The sequence below is a fragment of the Meles meles genome, chromosome 2 (assembly GCF_922984935.1).
Source record: "Meles meles chromosome 2, mMelMel3.1 paternal haplotype, whole genome shotgun sequence".
Taxonomy (NCBI): domain Eukaryota; kingdom Metazoa; phylum Chordata; class Mammalia; order Carnivora; family Mustelidae; genus Meles; species Meles meles.
The window spans coordinates 195,495,257-195,520,954 of NC_060067.1; the positions used below are offsets into that span (position 1 = coordinate 195,495,257).

The following is a 25,698-nucleotide window of genomic DNA, read 5'->3' on the forward strand; positions in this document are numbered from 1 at the left end:
TTAGAAACCAAAACTAGTTGATTCACAGGAGAGCCTATGTCTAAAGCCAGGAAGGGAACAGAAAGGCGTCTGGCTGAGTGTCGGTCAGGCCAGGCCATGGTACAGCAAGGCAGGGGACAGAGCGGGAGCGGGCACCGTATAGGACCGGGAGATGCGGAACAGAGACCTCTGTGTGCTTGTTCCACAGAGAACTGTGCACTCCTTTTCATAATTTTGAGTTCCTTGCTTAAAAAAAAAAAAAGTGTCTCGTTGAGGCCTGAGTCCAGTGGAGATCCTTGTTTTGGACCCTGAGCAGAGAACTTTCGGAGAGATGCTGGTTGCTGCCCCTCATGGGACGGTTCACTACTCTCCTTCCGGAGTGCTAGAACCCGCGAGATGGTTTGCACTGGAGACTTCGGAAGCAACAGGGCATTTTTTGAAGCAGGATGGGAGGAATAAAACCTCGTCCAAAATAGTCCAACGTGGTCTCCAGTGGTAGAGCGTACGGTTCCATCAGAGAAGCAGCGCAGGACACAAGGTCAGGGTGAGGCAGGGACAGCGACGTGGAAAATGGTTCTGTCTGAATTTCTGTTGGGATGCACGTGGGGTTCATTAAGGCAGAAAGCTTCTGGAATGGGCTCATGTCGCATGACCGAAGACCAAGCTCAATTCTTGTGTCTCCTTAGGCCAGAAGTAGTGTGATCTTGGAAAATTAATTTAGTCTCTGAGTCATAGTTTTCTCAAGTGGAAAGTGATAGAAGTATCACTTGCCACTAATTAAACAGTAGATCATGTGAAACAGAGGCCTTCCGCTGAGAGCAAGATAATTTAGGTTTTTAAATATATGCAAGTCTGACTGCCGCACGACTTTTATCAGAAACCTAGAAGCAGAATGAGTTAAAAAAAAAAAAAAAAACTTGACAACAGAAGGAACCCGTACAGATTGGGGGGGGGTCTTTCGACAATTCCTTTAGATGTTCTGACATGGTTCCTTTGGGACCATCGAGGAAAAGGAAGTGGCAGAATGAAATCTGGGGCATGACTGGGGGCTGGCGGGAGGCCTGGAATAGGAGCCTCTGGAGGGGGCAGTGAGAGAGGCAGGTGCCATGAGAAGGCGGAGAATTACGGTAACATGGGACAGTCGCGTTGTCAAGAGGGACAGCGCAGTCCTTCCTCCCTGCTGGATGTCAGTGTGTGGGGTTGGGTGACAGGCCTGGAAGACAGGTCCCTGTACTTGAGAGCAGTTTCATCAGCCTCATTTATTTAGGCTTGGATAGTGGAAAGTGTTAACTTGATAGTAAGTGCCAGGTGCTTGTTTATCTCAATCTTCACGTGGTCCCTGGGGGGGAGTCCGCTCTGTCCTCAGGTTCCCGCTGTCTGCACAGCCCCGGGAGAGGCTCCAAGAGGGTTCAGTCTGGTCCCGCATCCAGCGCGAGGTGAGGAGTCAGGCTCTGACCCCTGCGTGACAGCAAAGCCTGACAGACAACAGGCTTGTCATTCCAGCCCCGCGGGAGCCTGGAGCTTGAGGCCGAGGCTAGAGGGGCGGCCAGACCCACCACAGGCTCTAACGGGGCGTAGGGGAGGAGGAGAAAGGATGGAGACTCAAGTCCCAGGCAAGCGACTTTTCCCCAGAAAAGCCTTGCAAAATGGGCAAATGCAAATGACAAAGACTCCACTTGGGGGAGTGGGGGTCTGGCCTGGGTCCTGGGCCCCTCCCCTGCCCTTTGGTGCCTCTTGTCAGCGTGCGTGTGGGAGAGTTCTTAGGACTGAGCTGTATACTGAAGTGATGTCTTCCAAGTTGAAGTTCTTTCTCATGATGGGAGTTTGCCAGGTGGGGATCATGAAGGAAGAGGTGCTTTCCCCCTCCTACCCTGTGTGGCTTCCCTAAGATTTTGTGGGCTCATCCCTGATTCCGGGTAACCCATAAATGGTAAGAACACTGTGCATGCCTGAGAGATGCCCACCTCTCTGGGTTTTTCAAATCACAGGCGTGTCTGCCTCTAATGACCTTCTGCTCCCGTCTTGTGTTCTCTCTGCCCCCGTTCTCCATCTTGGTTTCCCAAAGGAGCTGTCCTGTGTGGCTTTTTTTTTGTCTGACTCGATTGCTGTCATAGATGAAGATGCAATCTTCCCATGAGGAAAAACTCTTCTCGTCAACGTCCTGAAAGTCCATGTGTACCTCAGGACTGGCTCCCCCAAAGTCCCCCAACCCTCTCAGAGGTGGGAGGGTTCCAAGGCACTTGACCGGAAGTAAGAGCTACACTAAGGATGAGGAACTTGTTGCATCATTTCATTAGTATGAACGAATAACCTCTCGGGCTGTCTGGAACATTCAGACACTCGAAAGGCATTTGTGGGACGCCATGGCTGTGGAGTTGCCCAACTAGACTCCACAGGGGGAGGTGGCCTTCTGAGCAGCCTGGCTCATTACCGACCACCCCCTCAGTGACAAGTGCTCAGGTGGCCAGCGTCCAGGGCAAACCGTATCTGAGAAGTTATTCACAAAGTCTCCCCCGCTTCCTGCTCTTGGCAATGGGGGAGGCAGACCTTTTCCTCCGAAGTTGTTGTAAAGGAAGCTTCTGGAAGCTTTTCTTCCTTAGAAAGCCAGGAGTTGATCCTTTTGAGCACTCTCTCCCTCTACCTGGAAGCTGGGCACGTGGTTCTTTCCATAGATAGTTGCACAGCCCCACTGAACCCCCAGACTGTTGTCTACAGGTGTAAGCCTTTCAGAAAAGCCGACCGGATGTGCTCGTACCATTTCCTCGAAGGAAAATGAAAGCAGGGAAATACCTACAGTACATTCCATGCAGAAATGTGCTGCTTTAGCTCCAGGCTGATTGAAATTACCAGGGAATGCATTCAGGGGATGAATGTGACCGTAGCAGTAGTAAAAAAAAAAAAAAAAAGTAGACAGAGGGTAGAATTTAAGCTAAGAAAAAGGAGGGGGAAGGAAGTATTCTCAATTCTTTTTTCTTTTCTTCTTCCTAGCAAGAACCAGTTGAGTCATCTTTGGGGCTTAGTAATGGAGTAAGTGATCTTTCTCCTGAGTATGCCGTCCTGACTTCAGCTATAAAAAATGAAGTGGATAGTACGGTGAACATCATAGGTAAACTGTTTTGACATCTCATTTTTTATCTACACCAGCAGCCCCCGGGGGTCTAAAATTTGTAAAACGTGATTTGAAATAACATAGTCAGTGGGAGGAGGTCTTGGAACCATCTCAAAATGTGAAGTTCCAGCCCCCGGATTTCAGGGCTGAAGAATAAAGGCCTTTGAGGACCAGATAAAGGAACTTTTGATGGGTCAGCCTCAAGAAAATAGGCCAAGAGTGACTTCCCAGGAGACTCCAGTAGATGAAATGGGTTTCTTCCGCCCTCATGATTAGCGGTTCTCCATCTTTCAGTAAGGAGTCCCATGGACAAAAGTGTTAACTCTTTGAACTCGGGAACAAGGAGAGGGTCCTCTCAGAACGTGGTCCGTGGCACAACCTGCCACAAAGGGGGAGCTCTTCTGACAAATGAAGGAACTGAGGCACAGACACCTGTGGCCAAATGGCACATTTTGATTCCACCAAGATTCTTGAGCACCTTCCACAGACCACCAGACAGTGTAGAAATAGGTTGGGGAACAGGACAAGCCCCATCCCTAGTTCCGTGGAAGGAGACAGTAAACACCTACGGCCACAGATGACTACCGCACTAGCATGTGTGGGAAATGCTGCAAAGAAGAGAACAAGGGAGAATATCTGGGGCCAGAGTCAGATGGGAGGCTTCTGGAAGCTTCTGGAAGGAGTGGCATTTCCCCTGAAGTGGGTGGGTGAGGGGGAGCCCCAGGATGGCCTGGCGTGGATCCCCATGTAGGAACCTGCTTGGAGGGCTAAGGAAGTCCAGAGTGGCAGAGTGCTGGTGAGCCTGGGGAGAGGGGCACGAAGGTCTGTCAGAGAGGGGTGAAAGGTGGGGTCCTGGGGACTTTTCCGGCCATGAGAAGGACATTGGGTTTCATTGCCGAACTGCTGGAGGGTATGTTTAGAAACAAAATTTTTTTTAATTAAAGTATGAGAGACAGTCAAATACACAACTGTTTTGCGCACGCGCGCACACACACACATACACACACACACACAGACACACAGTAAACCCCACCTCTTGGAGGGTTTCAGGCAAGAGGGGGACCAGAGTGAATTTTATCTCAGCCAGATCCCACTGGGCCACGGTGCTTAGTGGATAGTGGAGGCCTTGCAGTGATCTCATCTTCCAGCGCCAGCCCCAGAATCCAGAAGCAAAGGCTTTGCCCTTGGGCACCTTGTGGTTCATTAAACTCTTCTCCGTTTTGTAGACTGTCAGGGCTTCTGATGCTGGTAAAACCAGCGAGATCACACAGAACTAGGAGCGCAAACCTCCCGTCCAGGTACCTTCACTTCCGGACCCTCAGATGCTACAAATGTTAGTCCCTCCTCCCCCCTCTTCCCCTGGGTTTTGGAGTTTGGGAAGTCTGGTGGTGTGTGCAGGGACTCCCTTGAACGCTGAGGGCTGTGGCGGAGCGCAGGGTGAGGGAAGGATGGGAGCCCGTGCCTGCCAGTCGGCTTCTCACCTCCCCTGGGGAGTGACCAGCACTCCCGTCATTGCCTAGAGCTGCTTCAACCCCTCCTGGGTTCTCAACACTCTTCCCGTCCTCAGCCGGCAGCCTCTGGAAAGCCTGGCCCAATGAGCCCTTTAAAAAAAAGAAAGAAAGAAAATATTTGCCAAGACTCCAGGCACTTTTTCTTAAGATTCAGCTCTGTCGAGTGAGCTGGTTGGTTTGGAGCTCTCCTTCAATTATGAGGTGAATTCAGCCTGGGATAAAACGGAGGACAAAAGTCACAGTAGTGCAGAGCTTTCTTTACCTTCAAAAACAAAACAAAACAAAACACAAACCATCTGGTTGAGTCTTTGGCGTGTAAATTCTCTGTCAGGTTGATTGTTCTTTGCCCTTTGGTATGATTGCTGCTATGGGGGTTGGTGCTGATTTAATGAGTCCTTACTTCCGGGGCAAAGCCGGAAGCCGGATGCCCAGTTTGGTTAGAAAATCACCTGCTGGATTAATTGAGTCTCTTCCTTGGCCTAATAATAAAATAATAATGAGGGCAGTTAAAGGAGTTTGAATATCTCTAATTAGCTGGTGGTCCTTACAAAGGTGCATAATAATACAGCAAGTGGATCCATGCAAGTATTTTAAAGAAGGGGGTAATTTGTGATCATTGTGAATGGTAGCACCACCTCGGATTTTTAAACCCTTCCTAGAGCTTTTGTGTCCACTCCTGCCATGACCATTAATTAGCCATCCCCAGCCTTTGTGATTTGTGGACCGAGATGAGAACACAGGGATTCTGACTCCCAAGGCCACAGTGGAATTTGAGAGATTGTCTCTCTTGACCTTTTAAAAATGCCTGATTTTAAAAAATGACACCGTTCCTTGCTGTCAGTTCATGCGTCTCTGAGCCCGGAGTTCATTCCAGTTTTGTCTTCAGGCCCCAAGAAGGAAGCTTCTAGGTGTTTTTCATTCTGCTTTTATAAGCGTATATGTGGATAAGATTTTAAATTGGGAACTGAAATGAGTGTTTTGTATGGTAGCAGGTTTTCACATGGTCTCTCGGTTCCTAGCGAGGAAAATCGATTGAAAATTAGTTAAGTTAAGCTAGCAGAGTCCAGCCGCCTAGTACATTTTCATTCCAGGCCGGTTGGAGGTTGCTGTGAGTGAAACCAGCCAGTGAACGAAACAGTCGCTGTGACACGGGAACTCTTGCTTGACGGCTGCTGTGGTTGACTTTTATTTTTGCCACGAATTACACAGCAGAAACACACACACACACACACACACACACACGGGTGCACGCTTATGGCTGTTGGTGGGCTGGGCCCTGGTCTTGTCCTCGACAGCCGAGCACACTTTCCGATTTAGCCAGTTGGGCAGGGACCCCAAAAAGGAGTGCGGTGTCTCAGCACTTAAGTCTTGTCTTCTAACGTTCCGTCTCTCCTGGATGATGAAATGGCCCGGGTGAGCAGGCCCAAAGGCCTAAGCCTGCTTTCCTTTGAAGGTTGGCAGAAACAAAACAAAACAAAACAGAACAAAGCAAAACAAAGCAGAAAAACCTCGTTTTTATTTTTACTTTTCTTTAGCATTGAATTCTTTTTTGTGTGCGGTGACTTCTGTTTTTAGGAAGCGGAAGACGCCAGCAACATGTTGAATGGTTCTGACGAGACCCTGCTGGCGTCTTGCCCGGGTTAGCAGAGCTGTTGCTGAGCTGGATTGGAAATCATCTCCAAGCCAGGGTAAAAAGTTTGCAGGTGCGGATGCTTTGTTAGGCTCGCTGGGCAATGCTTTATAAGCCCATTGTGTTTCTTGGTAAAAGGTGACCCCGCCCTTCAATAAAGCAGAGATTGCTGGGACTCAGGGAGGCTGTTCAGTACTCCCAAGTCAATCAAGCAATCCTCGGTGACTAGACGTACAGCCATTAGGAAATAACACGATTTGGATTTTGTCTGCCCACAGTGCACCTTATGGGATGTACATTTTTGGTAATGGCTCCCAAGTTGGACTGATTTGAAAAGTAAAGTTTGAGTAGCTCTTTTGGACAAGCTTAGAAACTCAGGTATAACCAGAGAGGACTTGCAGTTGCAAGAGAACAGATTCACAACGTAGAGACCATCTTCGGGTCCCTATGGGGTCCTCGTGGTTGTGACTCGAGGTTGGCAGCCTCGGGTACCAGAATTCACAATGATTTGAGGGTGACCAGAAGTGCTGCTAGGCTATTGAATTGTGTCTTCATCTTTTTCCAGCCCCTATGTCCACTCTTCTTTTTTGCTATTTTTCCTGGTGTGTACCATGTTAGAAACTCCATCTACAAGATACAAAATAGCTTGAGGTAGATTTTTAGATGGAAGGCGCCCCCCTCAGCAGGGGGAGGGAGTGAAGGTCTCCCGTGCTCCTTCTCGGTGGGCGGTGTGCCGTGCCGCGTGCCTTCTTCGGGGAGGGCTGAGCTCTCTGCCCCTCAGGGACAAAGCATCCAATTTTACCAGAACTCCTAGAAAACTCTGAGCAGTGTGAAACTCCATGTGAGATGTGAAACCCAAACATCACAATAGACCCAGACCCAGAACCGATAGTGAACCTTATTTTCCTTCAGGGGACTGGACCTGGGGAAGCCTGGTCACAGATGCGGGACTGCACGGGATGCTCTCGGTTGCCATGCCCCAGCACGAGCCTTGGCAGTGGTTTGGCTGTTGCCCTTCAACCTTGAGAAGTTTTTATTTGCCCAAGAAACCTGCCATCTTGTTTTATGAGGCTATATATTTCTCACCCTCCCCTCTCCCTTGCCACCCCCCTCATTTATAATTAACCATCGGCTCCTCCTGTCTCCCCTCATACTTCCCAAATCCAGCCCCTTCTTTCTCTTTTTGACATCACCCCCAGTCACCTTCACTGTTGCCGGGGTTCTGCTTCCGTTCTGCCCCCTCCCCATTCATTCTCCATGTGGACAGATTTTTTTTCTTTAACTTGTAATTTTTAAATTAAAAAAAAAGTTGTTTAAAGATCTTATTTAGTTATTTGTGAGAGAGAGAGCATGAGCAGGGGGAGGGACAGAGGGAGAGGGCGAGGCAGACTCCCTGCTGAGCAGGGAGCCCAACTCAGAGCTCAATCCCAGGACTCTGAGATCATGACCTGGGTGGAAGGCAGATGCTTAGCCCGCTGAGCACCCCCAGGGGATTTTTTTTAAATGCCAGTCTCACCATGTCACCATTGCCTGCAAGGTGAAGACCCGAGTCTCTCTTGTGTCCCCAGAGTCCTGCTACCTGGTCTCTGCCGACCCCTTTTAGATTTGTTTTTGAACTTGAATTATTCTGAACATTTTGACTTCCATGTGCCTGTCCCTTGAGAAAGCGAGGTGGGCTGTTCGTGTCATCCTTGCAGAGTGGCTGTGAGGGCTCGTCCACATGACCCAGACGGACATGGACGTTTGGTACTTCTGCTGGGAAGTGTAAGCCGCTACCCCAGGAAGTCTCATCCACATCTCCGCTCCCACCCCATCGGCCCTTGAGATGTGTTGATTAAGTCAACTGAGATTTTCCTGGGACAGATTATTTGCTTCCTTTTACGGTAGCACGCAGTGCTGTTTTCTCATGGGAATGAAGAGTGTGTACTGCCCCAGTCAACTCTGGCTTTGCCTTGACCTACAGCAGCCTGTTGAGGTGGGCACAGGCTGCAGCTGGGACATTTGGCCCATGCAAGGACAGAGGTCCGTTCTCCATTAACCCCATAGTGACCGTCTTTCCCACCATGGCTCCTGGGCATCTAACCCAAATCATGGCTACGTTTTATTATAAAAAATAAAATAAAAAGCACAAAGATTAGGAATTAAAAGACATAGTTTCTAGACCTACTCCCACAGTTTTTTTACTTACCACATGACCTTGGGCAAAGTCTCTCAACTCTCTGAGACTCGATTTCCTGAAATATAAAACGGAAGTAATAATAATACTGATCTTACCTACTTCCCAGGGTTGTTGGGAGCACAAAATGAGCATAGTGGAAAAATCACTGTGTAGTTAGAAGGTGGCAAAATAATGTTATGATTATGATATTATCAAAATTATATTGAAATATATTTGAGTAGGGAGTGTAGCCTCGTCTGTGCTGCATCGGCACTAACAGTAACAGTTTCAATTCTCGAACTTTCAGCGTTGGTGGTATAGTGGTGAGCATAGCTGCTTTCAATTCTCGAACTTTCAGATAGGATCAAGAAGAAATTTCTCTCCACAGTACCGTGGATAGCCTGATTTTGTATACCTGCTGATAAGCTTTATGCTGAACCCTACAAGGACCTGGGTGACCTTGGCAGTCTGGCTGGCCTCTCTGGGTTTCAGCTTTCTTTAGCTATAAAGTGGTAGGACCACCCCACTCCTCCCTTCCAGAGCCCCGTGTCTTCATTTCTAACAGTCTCTGCTCTGAGAGCTTTCTGTGAGGTATGGGGGGGGAACGGCTCTCTCAGGTGGAGGCCCACACTAAGTTAGCAATTGTTCATAAAGTTAGAATGACCTTTTAAGGAACCAAACTGGTGTATCAGTAAGCAGCCATGAATAATATTGTTGCAATTCTTAGCAGCTAGGTCCAGATAAAACTGCATTCCTGTGGGTGACTCTTTTCCTGATGGGCTGACCCGATGTACTGGAGAACCTCTAGTGGGTTCCTAGCCCCTCCAACCATTAGAGAATTTCCTCGGCTGCTGAAAAAGCAATTTCCCTACTGGTTATGAGTCCTGAGTCTCATGAAGGTGAGAGTCCTCAGCCTCAGATGGGCTTAGAAGGTGGGAGCAGCCGGGTGGGAACTTGCTGAGCCCTTTCGGTTGGGGGAGACCGCCCGGCAGAGCATTGGAGCTGAGCATCAGTCGGGGAGAATGGAATTTGATTCCTGGTTCTGCCACTTACGGGCCCTCTGACCTTGAATTAAAATTTAACTCTCCATGATGCCTTTCCTCATATCTAGAATGGGGGTGATCATTGTACCCTCCCTGTGGGGTCGTGGAACCTTCCAGGTGGGAGGTCAGGGGAGAGTGGGAAAGGCAAAGGTAAGTGCTCAGGAAGTGTTCGGTTTTGTTACCCTTAATTATCAGTCAGGGTACTCGGGTGCCCCGCACGGTGCCACTTTTTAAAAAAATATATTTATTTATTTATTTGAAAGTGGAGGGAGATAGAGAGGGCACAAACAGGGGAAGCAGTAGGCAGAGGGAGAAGCGGGCTCCCCGCTGAGCAGGGAGCCGGCTCCATCCCAGGACCCTGGAATCATGACCTGAGCCGAAGGCAGATGCTTAATGACTGAGCCACCCAGGCGCCCCGCCCCACGTGGTGTCCGTTCTGGTTTGATTCGCTGTAGCAGATTGCTGACGGCTTGCGATGCATGTGTCTTTTTGACTGTCCGGAGTCAGTGTTGCTGTCTGTGTTGTCACTCGGGGCAAAGGCTGGTGGATCAGGAAACTCATGAGAGAGAGAGATCGGTCAGGTGATTAGGGCTAGTGCCTAGAGAGCATCCAGAGAGCATCTCAGACGTTGGCAAGTCCTTGCTTCTGCTTTGGGTTTGCCGCTTGTGAGCTGGGCCCCCCATGATGTTCAGATGTTACACGAAATAGACTGAAATGAACCCCTTGCAGTGTACTGTTCTGTGAATTTTGACAGAAGCACTCAGTTGTGTGACCACCACTATGTTCAAGACCCAGGACATTTGGTTACTCCCCCCCCCCCCCCCCCGAAACATTTCCTCCCCTTTCCCCCTAGTTTCTGGCTGCTATGGCCCCCTCTGTTTCCATCACTTTCTCTAGGTTCTGAAAAGCCCCCTTGCCAGAAGTCTTGAAATTCACTAGGAAGCTTTCGGTGTCGCATGTGGTGTCTGCATATGGCCGTGACCTCCTGCAGGACTTGGGCTCGGGTCGGTCTGTTTAGCAGAGCTTCATGGGCCTCTTGAGGCGGAGACCGTGAACCTGTGCTGGAACTTGGTACAGAAGGTTCTAATCCCGCTTTTCAACTCTCTCAGGAGCCGAGGCTTGGTTGGGAAATGAGGCACACAAATAAAAAGTTACAGGGAGAGTGGGGCGCCTGGGTGGCTCAGCGGGTTAAAGCCTCTGCCTTCAGCTCAGGTCATGATCCCAGGGTCCTGGGATCGAGCCCCGCATCGGGCTCTCTGCTTGGCTGGGAGCCTGCTTCCTCCTCTCTCTCTCTGCCTGCCTCTCTGCCTACTTGTGATCTCTCTCTGTCAAATAAATAAATCTTTAAAAAAAAAAAAAAAAAAAAAAAAAAAGTTACAGGGAGAGATACAGAATTAACTTGCCATGAGGCAGAAAGTCAAGAAGTGGGACAAGGTCGTGTCACGCTATAGTTTCAGCTGAGCACTGGGGACAGTGAGGGAGAGGCGCTCTGGAAGGTGAAGTCCTTCTGTTCTGGGGTGGTCAGGAGAAGGCTCCAGAAAGCGGAGGCGTTCTGAATACTGCCTGTTGCTCACCCCCCCCCACCCCCCACACTTCAGCCCATGTGCTCCTGCCTCAGTGAAGCCTCAGAGTCCTCAGACTGGAAAAAAATACTCCACTTTCTCAACTCTTTTCATGTGGCCTCTCCCTGGCCCCCTTCCCTTCTGCTTCTTTTCACAACTGTCCTAAACTTAACTTCTAGAGCATTCTGTGCTGGCCCAGAGCCCAGAGTTCTCACAAACCAGGCCCTTGACTGGGTTGATGGTGCTGTGCCCCTCCTCATACTTGACAACAATGTCCCCCACAAAGTAGCTGCTCAGTAAATCTCCCGTGAGTTGAATGACTGGCTGAGTTGGGCACTGTGGGGAGAAGCAGCGAGGGAGAGACTTCCTGGTCAGAGCGAGGGCCTGTGAGGACAGGAAGACACTTGAGTTGCTGCCGTTATGTGTGCTCCCGGCTCGCTTGCGGTCTACTTGGAATGACAAGGCAAAAGAGAAGTGAATTTTAGAGGGTTGCAAGTGAGAGCGGCTTTGATTTAAATCGAGTTTATAGAAGACCTCAGTTGCCTCAGTGGGCAGGGTGTCGCTTGTCGCCAGGCCCTCCTCAGACACATGCATGCACACCCCGTTTGCTTTCTATCTGCCAGCTGCTTTTAGGACTTGGGAAACCTAGTTTTCCTGCCATTTTATCTTCCCTGGGAGAAGAGGAAGAAGAGACTTGAGAGAGGTCAGTGTCTGCGCTCAGTCTGGGTCTGGCGAACAGCATAACTGATGCTCTTTGGGTTCAAGTAGGATAGTCCAAGGCATAAAATAAGAATTTGGGAGACTGCCTGCCGCTTATAGCCTGCCTGCCTTTTCTTTAGTTGTATCCCCTCCAGAAGAACCTGAACAACACTCCATTTCCCTTCCTCTCTGAGGAAGTGCTGCGGCTCTGTGGACGGTTAGCACATCCCCACATCTCCTTCCCCAGCCTCTTGGGTGCCTTCCCTCTCTTCATTCCAGAACCCGAGAATTCTCACTCCTCTCTCAAGGCTTCTCTGAATAGAATCAGGTCATGTTCTCTCTACCTCGTGCTAGTCATTTCATCTCTCTCCAAAAAGCAATTAAAACAGGAACTCATTTATAAACAAAAAATACTGGAGCAATTAAAATACTGAGTGGTTAAGACAAGAACTTGTCCACGATGGCAGACTTCTCAAGAAGATAGGGACGTGGTGGTGGCCTCTTAGCCTAACCCGATGGTCAAGAAAATGGGAGGGATGGGGAGCCCTGCTCAGGACCTGAGCTGTGTGACTTTGGGGAGGTTAATCTGCCTCTCTGTACCTGAGCTTCTTCATTGATAAAAGGATTAGGACGGCTTGCCTGTCATTCTCAGGAGTGGAAATGTTAAAATAACTTACACAGGTCTGAGTAAAATGGTGATTATGGTGGCAAAGTATTTTGAGGCCCTTGGGGAAACATTGTGATTGCTTTGTTGTTTCCATTTGTTTATCGGTGCCAGTTTTCAAGGACATTTCATTCAGTCAGTTGCCAACGGAACTATAAGGTCAGTTCTGTTTAAAAGTAGGGGAGGGCCTTAGGGGCTTTCAGATTAACACGACAGTGAGATACCACTACAGTGAAAACTCTGAGAGGTTTCAGAGTGGCCGAAATAGGAAAATAGTGACCACACCAAAAGCTGGTGAGAATGTGCGTGACTCAGGTCATCCATACATTGCCGGGAACGTGAAACAGTGTAGCCATGCCAAGCAGTAGTCTGGTGGTTTCCTTAACGCAGAGTTACCATGTGATCCAGCACTCTTGGGTCTTGATCCCAGAGAAATGGAAACTTACATTTATATAAAACCCATACACCAATGTTCTTGGCGGCCTTATTTGTAATAGCCAAAGAATGGAAATTACCCGGAAGACCACCAGTGAGCTGACTTGTTAAACAGACTGTGGTATGTCCACACTGGGGAATATTACTCAGCCGTGGAGAGGAACCAACTATTAATAGTACACTACACAGCGGCAGGGATGAATTTCCAGTGAATTAGGCAGTGAAAAAAACTGCTCTCTCAAGGTTACTGGATGAGCTCGTTTATGAAACATCCTTGAAAGGACAAAAAATTACGGAACTGGGAACAGATGAGTGGCTGTCGGGGGTCGGAGACGGTGGGGAGGAGAGGCCGATGGAAGGTGTGTATCGGTGATGCTTGTGATGATGGACCTGTTTTGTATTTTGACCGTGCTGGGGAACACATGAGATGACGTCTGTGATCAAATTGCATAAAACTAACTACGCACACGCACGCGCGCGCGCGCACACACACACACAGGAGTACGAGTGAGACTGGGCAAATCTGAACAAAACGTGTAGAATGTTATCAGTCTCAGTACCCTGCTGCTGTGCTAGAGTTTTCCAAGATGTTTCCATTGGAGGAAACTGGATGAAGGGCACCCAGGATCTGTCTCTATTATTTCTTCCCACTGTATGTGAATCTATAACAAACTCAGACTAAAAAGTTTAATTAACAAAAAGTTGAAGTGGGCTTCAGAACCAGGGTGGTGGGAATTCATCTCAGTGTCCTAGTTAGCGGGTGTGAAGCTCCGGCAAGCATTCTGGCCCATTGTCTGGTATTTCCTCCCCTGGTTGCGTTGCCTAGAGGGTAGGAAAGGGCTGGGGCATGAACAGAGCCCCCACAGCTGGAAATGATACAGTGGAGTGCATTCTGGTGGTCCTTTCTCCTTAGTAAGATTTGATTTTGTCTCTCTGGACCCAGGACCTGGCACACAGCACAGCAGCTTCCTTCAAAGCAAGAGCAGAGGACAAAAATGGGTCAAGTTCAAAGCACTGTCTGTCTGGCCTTGGGGCTAGTTCTGGGTGCAACCTCTGGTCCTGCAGGCTTGGCTATGACCGGATTGAGTTTGGGACATTGCCACATGTAAGCACCATGGGCCAGCTTGCTGGAAATGGCCCCGGGGAGCCAGGTTCCTGGCAAAGCTGTTTTTCCGGAGATATTAACCCAAAGCTAAGGCCGAGTTCTTCAGTTTCACGGCCGATGATGTATGGTGACTGAGAATTTGATTCCTGACTCTTCAACTCTTTGGGGAAAGGTTGTCTTTCTTGAGAGTGCCTGCTAGCGTGGGGAGTCAGGCATCGGTGCATTATGGCTATCTTGTCTTTGAAGTTGTAGGACAGTCACACCTGGACAGCAACATCGAGGATCAAGAGATTGTCGCTAATCCTCCGGACATCTGCCAGGTTGTAGAGGTGACCACCGAGAGTGATGAACAGCCGGTCAGCATGAGTGAGCTCTACCCTCTGCAGATTTCCCCCGTGTCCTCCTATGCAGGTAAGAGGGTCGGAGGGAACCTTTGGAGCTGAGCAAGGATGGGGGATGGGAGGCAGCCCCTCCCATGGGGCCAACCGCTTCGCTACACAGCAAAGAACCTTTCCTCCATCCTGGGAATTATTCTTGCTTTATTTTCTCCACGAACATCTTCTTGGGTAATTGTGTTCTCAGAAGACTGTGGGCACAGCATTTCTTGACTCGATCACTCATAACATTTTCATGCAAGACTAACAATTTTTCTTTGGAGAAGTAGTTCATCAATGTCTATTTTATTTGCATAAATGATCAGAAATCCGGAAGGGTGTTTTCAGTGGAATCTGAGTCGGACCAAGCTGGATAGAACCTCGAAGACCATTCCTTCAGCTCCTTCAGAATTTTTGGAGTGAAGGCAGGTGTACTAGGTTACATGGCCAGTGAGTGTTTGGGTCAGGACTTGAACTTAGCCTTGAGACCCGGAGCCTCATTCCATCCCACCGTGTTTACTAGTTCCCACTTATTTCCCTTTCTCTTTCAATTCAGTGCAGCTTCTCATCAGGCCAGGTGCCTGGGCCCGGCTCTGATTCCCCGGGGAAGGACCACATAACGACCCAGGAATGGACCCAGGCAGTCCTAGGATTAGAACTGGATTCAGGCGGCTCTTGCATCTTCGCAGAACAAAGTGGTGGCTCCCTTGTCTACCACCATTACGTCATCTTACGCTCTCCCACAATCTCCGCTTCATTTTCTGGGGACTCGATTATACTTAGAAATATAAATTCTGAGTCAGTGTTACTGCTTGCAAACATTAAAAATAGAAAACAGAGGCCCTGTCCCCGGGAACTGTAGTCATCTCTCGTACATGTTCAGGAATCTTCCCAGTGTCCATTATGTGCCTCCAGACAGCCCTTTAGTTCGGGTGCCCCTCCGGTGGCTGGCACACGGTCAGTATTAGAATTAGGTTTCTTCAAATGACAGGGTCTTTGTGAATTGTCAGCCACTGACCTAACCTTCAATTTTCTGAACACCAACTTTCTATATCTTTAGCTGATTTTTAAAAAATTGTGGTTAAATGGACGTAGCCCAGAATTTGCCATTTTTGCTTTTTTTTTTTTTTTTTTAAAGATTTTATCTATTTATTTGACAGAGAGAGAGATCACAAGCAGGCAGAGAGGCAGGCAGAGAGAGAGGAGGAAGCAGGCTCCCCGCAGAGCAGAGAGCCCGATGCGGGGCTCGATCCCAGGACCCTGAGATCATGACCTGAGCCGAAGGCAGCGGCTTAATCCACTGAGCCACCCAGGCGCCCCCGTTTTTGCTATTTTTAAGGGCACATTTTGGTGGCAGTAAGTGCATTCGCCTTGTTGTGCAACCATGACCACCATCTGGCTCCAGAACTTTCTCATCTTACACAACTGAAACTCTGTCCTCGTGAAACACCAATTGCCCCCTCTCTCCTCCCCCTACCCTCTGGCAACGCCCTGCTCTACTTTCTGCCTCCATGAATTTGGCTACTCTGGGTAAGTCACGGAAGTGGAATCATACCGTGCTTGTCCTTTGGTGATGGGCTGATTCTGCCTAAGGTCGTCAAGATCCTGACTTTCTTCTATGCCTAGAACATAGAAGGAACGTGAGAGTGACTCTTGGCTACGGGAAGCCTATAATCTGTCAAAGAGGATAAGCTGGTCGCGGGTTGTTTCGTCATCACATTTTGAGCCCCTCCCTGTTTGAGATCCTTGGTGGTCTTTGCTAAGATATAAACTCCTATTTGCTGCAGGGTTATGGTGTCCTGGGAGCTGTGTTCCATCAGCCTGGGTATCATCGTTAGTCCCTCTTTAAAAATCAGGGAGCTGGGGCGCCTGGGTGGCTCAGTGGGTTAAGCCGCTGCCTTCGGCTCAGGTCATGATCTCGGGGTCCTGGGATCGAGTCCCGCATCGGGCTCTCTGCTCAGCAAGGAGCCTGCTTCCCTCTCTCTCTCTCTGCCTGCCTCTCTATCTACTTGTGATCTCTCTCTGTCAAATAAATAAATAAATAAAATCTTTAAAAAAAAAAAAAAAAAAAAAAAAAAAAAATCAGGGAGCTAAGGCCGGTGTGGGTAAGGCAGCGTGTCCGGAGAGGAACGGTGATATTCCCTGCATGTCGCTGGTACCAGAAGCCTGTGCTCAACCCTTCCCCAGACACGTGCACAGGGCTCTATGGTGCAGAACGCGTCTTCGTCCCCCATCTTCAGGACCCACCAAAGGGGCCAGAGTAGCATGTTTATGCCTTTGTTTTACAGTTGAGATAACACTAGACTATTTTGCTTACTTTGCACAGCTATGGCTGGAAACGTGTGACTTTCTCCTCCATGGTGCTGCTGTGGGCATTATTCCAACCCATGTGGCTGTTTCAAATTTTTGCAAGGGTTGGAGCTTCAGAACCAACTTCTCTGTGTATCTGTTAGAGCCTTCCTGAAGCCTTCTGGAGGCTTCTGCAAAGATGTCGTCTTGCTGTTCTGCCCTCAGTGGCATTTTGCCTCAGCAGAAGAATCCCAGGAACAGCTGAGCCGTGCAGAGAGAGATGAAAATTTCATTACCCTTTTCAGGACATTTGCATAGATTAGAAAAGAAGGATCGCAGTGCCAGCCTGGCAGGCAGCAGGAGTTTTGTCGGAGCCTGGCTCTTCAGTCTAGCCTTTAGTTCTCTCCCTTGTTTTCATTGTCTGAATTCTCCAGAACCTTCTGGAGTGAGGCTTATTGGTTGGAGCTAAGATGTTTCATCACTGCTGCTTTTCCAGAGCTTAAAGACCTGGAGTTTACCTGTTAGGGACCGTGGCCGGTTGAGATCTTTTGGTCGAGGAACTTTATAGCATTCTGCTGGGAAAGGCAGCTTTTGGGTTGTCATTCACCCCTCTTACTGCTTGTCTGGTTTTTTGTTTTTGTTTTTTGGTTTGTGTTGTTGTTGGTTGGGGTTTTTTTTGTTGTTGTTATTTTCTGGGGGGGTGGTTTTGGTGATAAGTTTCCTTTGTTTGGACTGAAATTCAACTGAATTTCAGCTTCCTCTCACCATTTCATTCACTTGCTTAGGAAACTGGTATTTGGAGGCTGTTGTTGGCGATTTTTTTTTTTTTTTTTTTTATCCTTACTGATCACTGAAGTATAATCCAGTAGTATTACAAAACCACGGTCTGTTTTGCAAGTCCATCTTCTCTATGGTCTAAGTGGTGAGCAAGAAGAGAGGAGGTTTCCCTGAGTGGAGGAGGTACTTGCATGGGATGTTCTAAGACAATGTAAAATTCTCATTGGATTATTCGAACTTACATGCTGCCGAGAGAGATGCCAGAGCCCAGCCTTGGGAAACTCCGGCGGACAGTCAGTTTCTGTTTCAAGGTCTTCTGTGTGGTGGTCTCTTGCCTGATGTGTGTATGACCCCAAGATTTTACTAGATTATTGATGGTTTAATAAAAGAAAGCCCAAGGAGGATTTTTATGGAGGACTGGGCGAGGGGATGGAGAAGAGAGCTTGGAAGAAAGGATTAACTGGTTGTCACTGAGAGAGTGGAGATTGCCTCTTGCCCAGCAACTAGCAATGAAGACTTTGGGTCCCCATGGAAACCAGAGGACCCTTTTGCTGGGTGGGGCAAAATTAAACGTGCTCTGAAACGAGGAAGCCTCTGATTTGGACCTTTTGATTGAACTTTCTAGCAAGTTGAGGAAAAGGACGGAGGGAGAGGAATCCCTGCCAATCTTATTAGTAAAACTTGTTGAACAAGAGCCTTCCAGCAAACGTACCAGGATGTCAGAATGCAAAAAGGGCTTTCACACTAGGCCTCCTGTCTCCCTCCCCAGGAATGTTCCTGAGTGGTTGAACAGTCAAAATGGGGCTGAAGGGGCATTTGAAGCGAAAACTAGTGTCTCCCCAGAACCACAGCTCTGGAAGAAGGACCTCTGAGATCAGCCTGTCCCAGGGTCGATCCCCTTCCCTCTCACCAGTCACTTTCAGGGACCCTGGGACCACAGTGTTAAATCGGAGCTACTTGTGTACCTGTTACAGGTACTCAACGTACCTGCTTTTCCGCTTAGTCATGCCACACTACGGAAGCAACTGCAGTTTCTTTTTATTCCATTGTATTCACAACCAATTAAAAAAAAAAAAACAGATCTAAACTCTTCAAAAGGGAAAATGAAATAATAGTGCATGCTGATACTCGGTGGTGGCCGTGACCCGGACACAGCAGCCGCCATGAACCCACGTGCGATATAGGAAGGGATGTTGAGAACAGCAACAGTGAAGGAGAACCAGAAAAACAGAGGAACACGGGTCTGTGCGTGCCCAGCAAAGCCCCGGGAGCCAGTGGTGTTGGGGCAGCTGTGAGAGCCAGGCTTACTCCAGAGAGAAGGCTCTCGAGTCCTCAGGCTGGAGCTTGAGGCATCTCGTGCTCCTGGGGGAAAGGCACGCAGGCCCATGGTTTGAAGCAATGAAAGCTGGAAACCTCAGCTTGCTAATATGGAGAGCCTTCAGAGTCACTCCAGAAGCAGGTGATCTTAATTTAGAAGGCACGCTCTTGACGAACATTTGCATTAGCCGAAAATGTCAGTTCAGAACATGTATGTCTTTTTTGGTCACAGACTGGTTCCCCGAAGCTTTGAAAACTGGGTCCTTAAGGGCAGTGAGCATGCCGATCATGTTCAGGGTCTCTGCGGGGTCTTACCAAGGAGTCTGCCCGGGCTCTGCCTTCCACCTCCTCCCACAGCTGGGACTGGGGCAGGGGCTGGGGCTGGATCCCAGAACCTTGGTGGTAATTGCTCATTTCCACGGATTTCCAGCTGTCCCTGCCCCGCCCCCCCATGTCTGTTGGCGTCTGTTTGCTTGTTTCTATTCAAAGGGGGAAAAGGAACAGAAGATGACAGTATTTATGGAAGGTAATTAGGAGCAAAGAGGGTCTAGACACGTATGGGAGGAAGAGGAACCCTGGCTTTAGGGCACAGAGAGCTAAGCACAAAAATGGAAAGGGGATCTTGAAATTTCAGCCGGGGCGGCAGGAGCGCAGCGGGAGCGGAGCTGTTGCGTTCTGTGCCCGGGGCCCTGGAGTCGGACGTGTAGTTTTGTTTTCTGTCCTCCGTGCTGACTCAGGCCACAGCTTTGGCAGGGTTTTCAACATCTCTGTTCCTCATTCTTCCTGGGAGTGGCCATACTGATTAGCTGCCTCGGTGGGATACTGGGCCAGCACGAGGGTTAGGGGAGCAAGGTTTCTACCTTGCTGTGCACTTGGCTGCTATCGTCCGTCAGCATGTCATGGCCATGGTCAGCTAAGACAAAGCCTTCTCCAGGCGGCTGTTGCTCCCAGCTAGGGAGGCTTTGGGGAGGTCTGAGGAGAGGCGAGGCCAGGACCATGCTCTGGTTGCTCCCAGTAGGCCCTTGGGGGTCGATCATGCCAGGGGACATCCCTGGAGAATGGCTCAGGCCGATCATCGTTCTCGCTTTCATTGTTGAAGGGATGACCCTGGGGGTCACTTTGGCCATTTGTTCTTTAGCCTTTAAGTCCTATGGGGCTAGTGCTCTGAATGGTCGAAAAGGCTCCGTCTGGGCCGAGGCATCTGGTCCCTGCTGTGCCACCAGCCAGATGGGAGCAGGAGGTCAGCTGCTCCGTAGGTTTGGGACGGAGCTAGAGCACCCGAGCTCTTCTGCACCAGGGGCGGGGGTGGCGGTAGGAGCTGCTTCCCACTGAGGATCTCTGCAGGGGCACAGCCTGGGCCCCCAGCTCTCTATAAACGTTCCCCGTGATGCTCTCTGTAGGCCCTGTCTGCAGAGGAAGGACCCAGACTCAGGGATCGCTAAGGCTCAGTGTATTTCTCTACCCTCCGTGCTTTCATTTCCCACTGCCGTAGACACTGAAGAGCTGCCCACCATCAATTTTTTATTTAAAGAAATGACAAATATTTTAAAAAATTAAAAATTTTAACTTAAATTTTTCTATTTTAAAAAATCTTGTATTATTGGTACAGATGATGTGTAATCACTGGCTATCGACTTTGACTCTGTTCATCTAGCTTGTTGTGCAAAGCCAGTGTTGAGCAAGGCTGATGAGCTCGGGACGAAGGCGTGCTGTCGCTCGTTGAGTGTACGCTGAGGGCCAGGCCCTGTGCTCGGCCTTTTCCCACACATCCTCCCATAGATTCATCACTCAGTCCTCTCTGGAAGATGTTCATACTCGCGTCTTACAGACGAGGAAGCTACACTCTGTGGAGTCAGGGAAGCTGTTCTGTGTCTCGCAGCTGGCACACTGGCTCAGGATGATAAGCGAATTAGTTATCTGTTGCTGCGTCACAACATAACCAGAAACTCTGTGGCTTCAGACAACACACATTTACACTCCCAGCCCAGCTTCTGAGGGTCGAGAGTGCAGGCATGGCTGAGTGGGGTTCTCTGCTCAGCCCAGTCCCCGCACAGACCTGTGGTCAAGGTGCGGTCCGGGGCTGCTAGCTTGTCTGAGGGCAGAATGGCAGGGAGGAGGTCTACTTCTAAGCCCACATGGTTTGGGGTGGAACGTAGGTGTGGGTTTTCCAACTGAGAGCCTTGGTTTCTTGCCAGCTGTCAGTCAGAAGCAGCTCTTTGTTGTTCTTCGTCATGCAAACCTTCCCAACATGGCTCCTTGTTTCCTCAAAGCCAACAAGGGAGAAATTCTGCTCATGAGACAGGGCTCAGTTACTTAATGTAACATCCCATCGCTCACTGTGTTCTGTTGCCTCAAAGCGAGTCACAGGTCCCTGCTACATTCCAGAGGAGGGAGCCCCAACAAGCGAGTAGACACCAGGAGAGGAGGACCATGGGAGCCCCCCAGAATCTGTCCACCACGGTACCCTGGGTGGAAGGGGCAACTTTATAAACCCCAGATAGAAGTATGAAAAGGATGTGAGGTGAAGGAGGGATCCAAGTAAGTGGGGGTGATCCAGGAAGGCTCTGAGTCGGGACTGAAGTGAAGTGGGAAAAAGCACCCGTGGGGGTGTGGATAGAACCGCCCTGAGGAAAGGGAGTGAGCAGAGGTCCCGGGAAGCAGAGAGCGGATTGGCACCGCGGGGGCCAACACCCCAATCCTGGGAGGTAGCGGCCGTGAGAAGACATAGCCTGGCCCTCGGAGAGGGAGCTACCCCCGACTCTGAAACCTTTCTCCGACGAACGGCCAAAATCAGAGAAATAAAATCCGCTCTAGCATCTCCCAAGTACAAGTGTTTATTGAGCCTCACGAAGGGGGTGAAGATCATGAGTTCACTGACCCATTTCTCTTTTTTGAAAAAAAAGAAGTGCGGATATATTTTTTAAACACTGCCTGAGCCTCACCACGGTTTGAGCGGCAGGAATGATGGCCCTGTGTTTTTCTCTCTGTGAACAGAAAGCGAAACTACCGATAGTGTGCCCAGTGATGAAGAGAGCGTCGAGGTAAGCATGGCGGCCACCGCTTGGCTCCAACAGACGCTGTGGGAAAGCGTCCCCCCACCACCACTTCGGGTTCCTTGGTGCTGGTTACGTTTCTCTACATCCGATCATGGGTTCTACCAGAAGAGTTTGTGTGTGGGGGGAGTGTCATCAAATACACATGAAAATTGACCATACTTTTGGATCTTGAATTCTACATTTAAGCTTTGGGAGCTGAATGGGAGGAGAGACAGTAAGGTGTTCCTTTTAGGAAAAGAGGCTATGATGGCAGGAAATGGGAGACTCAAGTGAGGCCATTGTTGATATTGTTGATATTCTCACCACTGTACACGTCCCGATTCACCAGCAGAAACAGAAGGGCCGAGTGGCCAACATCAGTGACCGGAAGTCAGCATCAGAAAGGGCTCAGCTAAACTATCTCCACGTGAACCTGGGGTCCCCTCCCTTGGTGGTCCGTGCCCAGAGGCTAGATGTGTGTTCAGTCCGGATTCAGAGTCTCCTGCTTCCCATTCCCCTGCTCCAGGCTGGATTCACACAATGGCAGGAAATGGCTGTAACCGCCTGCTTCATGTCTGTGTTTGAGAGAGAAAGAGAGAGAGACTGACTGATGGTGGTTTCAGTTCGTGATTTCCCGGTTACTAGACACTTCAACTGGAGTCCAGGAACTCTGAAAAGACAGGAAGTGTAGCTGCTCACAGACATTCCAACCCTGTTTCTTCCAGGTCAGAAATTCCAGCTCCTTCTTTGAGTGAAGTCACCCCTGAGACCCCCTGTTTGCTTGGCACGTTGGAGCTCTAAATCCGTACCCGTTTGAACACAGTGGGAAGGCATTCGCCCTCCGAGTTCCTCCTCACTTCCCTTTCTCTGAAAGCACAGATTGACTCAAAAGACTGGACTGGGCCATGAGTGAGGAAGCAAGACTCTGTGACAGACCAGCCAGGATGACCTAACACCTACCTCCTGATCAGGCTGGGGGGCCAGAGGAGAGGGGAACCAGAAACCAACTTGCTGCCTTGTTTTCCTGCCTTCATAGAACTGTTTTGCCTATTTTTCTGGGAGGTAGCAAATGGGAATTGATAAAAAGGGAAGAGAAACCATTGTTTGGTCTCCGCTAAGGGACGTCAGGTCGCTAAGCTTCTGTTCATTCCACGCCTCTTAAGAAGCTCAGTTAACTCACCAACATGTGGGAACAAGGGGGCTTATTTATTATTTTTTTTTAAGCCATTCGATAGAAGGCAAAGGAAAAAAAATATGTCTCTTGATTCTTTTTCTTTGAAAGGGACGACCACACTGGCGGAAGAGGAACATTGAAGGCAAACAGTACCTCAGCAACATGGGGACACGAAGCACCTACCTGCTGCCCAGCATGGCGACCTTCGTGACTTCCAACAAACCTGACCTCCAGGTCACCATCAAAGAGGAGAGCTGTCCGGTGCCTTACAACAGCTCGTGGCCCACTCTACCAGACCTCCCCCTCCCTCCCTCTGTGACCCCAGCGCCCAGCAGCAGTCGGCCGGACCGGGAGACTCGGGCCAGCGTCATCAAGAAGACGTCGGACATCACCCAGGCCCGCGTCAAGAGCTGTTAGGCCTTCGACTTCCCCCAGTGGTTGTTGGGATTTCTTGGCTTTGTTTTGTTGTTTGTTTGTATTTTATTTTTCTTCCTCTCTGACGCCTATTTTAGACAAATCTAAGGGAAAAAGCCTTGACAATAGAACATTGATTGCTGTGTCCAACTCCAGTACTGGGGCTTCTCTTAACTCAGGACTCCAGCCCATTGGTAGACGCGTATCTCTAGAGCCTGCTGGATCTCCCAGGGCTGCTCCCTCAAGTTCAAGGACGTCATAGGACCAACACTCAACACGGGCGGCGAGGTGCTGCATTGCCTGCGGTCAAGGCCAGCATGGTGGAGTGGATGCCTCGGAACGGATGAGAAAATGTGAACTAGCTGGAATTTTTTATTCTTGTGAATATGTACATAGGGCAGTACTAGCGACGCGGCCGTCTGCTTCTGCACCTTATCTTAAAGCACTTACAGATAGACCTTCTTCTTGTGACCTTGCTCTATTTCTCAGCACATTCAGCGCCCCCCACCCCCGTCCCCACCATGGCCCTTTGTCCTGCTTCCCGGCCCCTCCCATCCAGTTCCTTTCCTCCTTTTCCTCCCTGCAAAGGCTGTGTTCCACATCCCTGAGGAGGAGGAGAAGAAGAAAAGGAGCTTCTCCACGGAGATCCCATTTTTAAGACTGCTTTAAAAGAAAAAAAAAAGAAAGAGAAAATCTAATCTGCTGTGCTTGAATGCCACGCGGTACAAAGGAAAACTATCATGGAGATATTATGCAAATTCCCAGATTTGAAGACAAAAATATTCTAATTCTAACCAGAGCAAGCTTTTTTATTTTTTATACAGGGGAATATTTTATTCAAGGTAAAATTCTAAAGAAAATATAATTGTTTTTTATCTTTTCTACAGCAAATTTATAATTTTAAGATTTCCTTTTCTTGTTTATCAGCAGTTGTTATTACATCCTTGTGGCACATTTTTTTTTTTTAATTTTGTAAAGGTGAAAAAGCTTTTATGAGCTCATGTAGCAATCAAATTATCCTGTGGATTGATAATAAATGAATATGATATATAGTTAAATTTTTAATGGGCATCGTGCCTGACTTTGTCTGTGTCTGCTTGAGAGTACCACCATGGGACAGGGGTGGCAAAGCGTCCGTGCTTCTTGGGGATCAAAACTTTCTCCCGTTTCAACCACAAGAAGCCCCAAAAGGGTCCTGACTATGAAGATCAAATAGCCTCCTGTTTCCAGTGTTCGCCCTGAGCCAGGTGCTGGCCTGCACGTTTGGATGAGCTACCTTCTTCACTCATCAAGGTCGTGTCCCAGATAGGGACCAAGCTCCATTTCATGTGGAAGAAATGGAGGCTTCAAATAAAGAATGCCTTTCCTCAAGGTCATCTGGGTCATAAGAGTCAAGGCCGTGAGTGAAGGCCAAGTTTGGTGTGATTATGGAGGGAGTCCAAAGCCACCCCACTATGTCCTTCTCTACTGTGGGCCCATTCCACCCACTTCTGTGCTTTTCCTGTTCTTATCCATGGGCATATATGTATGATGAAAACTTTGTATTTATGTCACATAGCAGGCCCACTGGCAAGACGTTTCCAGTAACAGGAAATACACGTTGGGCTTCTGGTCTACCTCAGTCTTCTTTCTAGGACCCAGGGCCCCAGAGAAGCCATCTTTGGTTCTTAGGGCATGCCTTTCTACATGATAGAACTCCAGACTCCGTCACCCATTTGTCATCTCAAGGTGCGTCCCTGACCTTGGGAGAACCACTGCACAAACCTCTCATGCGTCCAGGATGTCTGTAAAATCAGAAAACCAAGACTTACCTGCCCATCTACTCCTGGCGTTGTGGAGGAGATTGCTAAGTTCATCTTTGAAAAGGTTCTTTCAGTGAAAGGACAGAGAGCTATTTTTATGCTTTTCCCCATGTGTGGCTGCAGACATAATTAGTGGTCATAAAATTATCCAGCTCAGAACAGAAATTAACCGAAGCATTTTACTGGTTGATGTGTTGGGTTGAAATGCCACATCTTGATGGTTGACTGCTTCCATGAGGAGCCCTTTTGTTGACTGTGTGTTTACCTCAATTTCATGGGGAAGCCTCACTTTCTTAGTGAAAAAAGTCCTGAAGACGAAGGAGATGTTCCCAGCCTCGTAAGCCCTCTGTTCTTCAGTGAAGACCTGCTCTTCCCCCGAGTCCTAAATAAAGGAGTCTGGTTTCTTGTGACTTCTTTTTTTTTTTAAGATTTTATTTATTTATTAGAGCGCGCGAGCACAGGCAGACAGAGTTGCAGGCAGAGGCAGAGGGCGAAGCAGGCTCCCTGCCGAGCAAGGAGCCCGATGTGGGACTCGATTCCACGACGCTGGGATCATGACCTGAGCCAAAGGCAGCTGCTTCACCAACTGAGCCACCCAGGCGTCCCAGTTGTGACTTCCAA

The 25,698-nt window shown here is 49.1% G+C and overlaps 1 protein-coding gene across 3 annotated transcripts in view; it reads left to right on the plus strand.

Annotated features, from left to right (window-relative positions):
• IRF2 (interferon regulatory factor 2) overlaps positions 1–24,287 on the plus strand; it is an 84,232-nt gene extending 59,945 nt beyond the window's left edge. For 2 of the 3 annotated variants that reach the window (XM_045988300.1, XM_045988292.1), the window contains exons 6-9: positions 2,968–3,085; positions 14,142–14,306; positions 21,647–21,693; positions 22,970–24,287. In XM_045988300.1, coding sequence (XP_045844256.1) covers positions 2,968–3,085; positions 14,142–14,306; positions 21,647–21,693; positions 22,970–23,278 — 639 coding nt within the window. In that variant the 3' untranslated portion in view covers positions 23,279–24,287. The remainder of the gene's footprint in view (positions 1–2,967; positions 3,086–14,141; positions 14,307–21,646; positions 21,694–22,969) is intronic. The other variant, XM_045988283.1, reaches the window with a different exon arrangement.
• Positions 24,288–25,698: the final 1,411 nt, after the last annotated feature.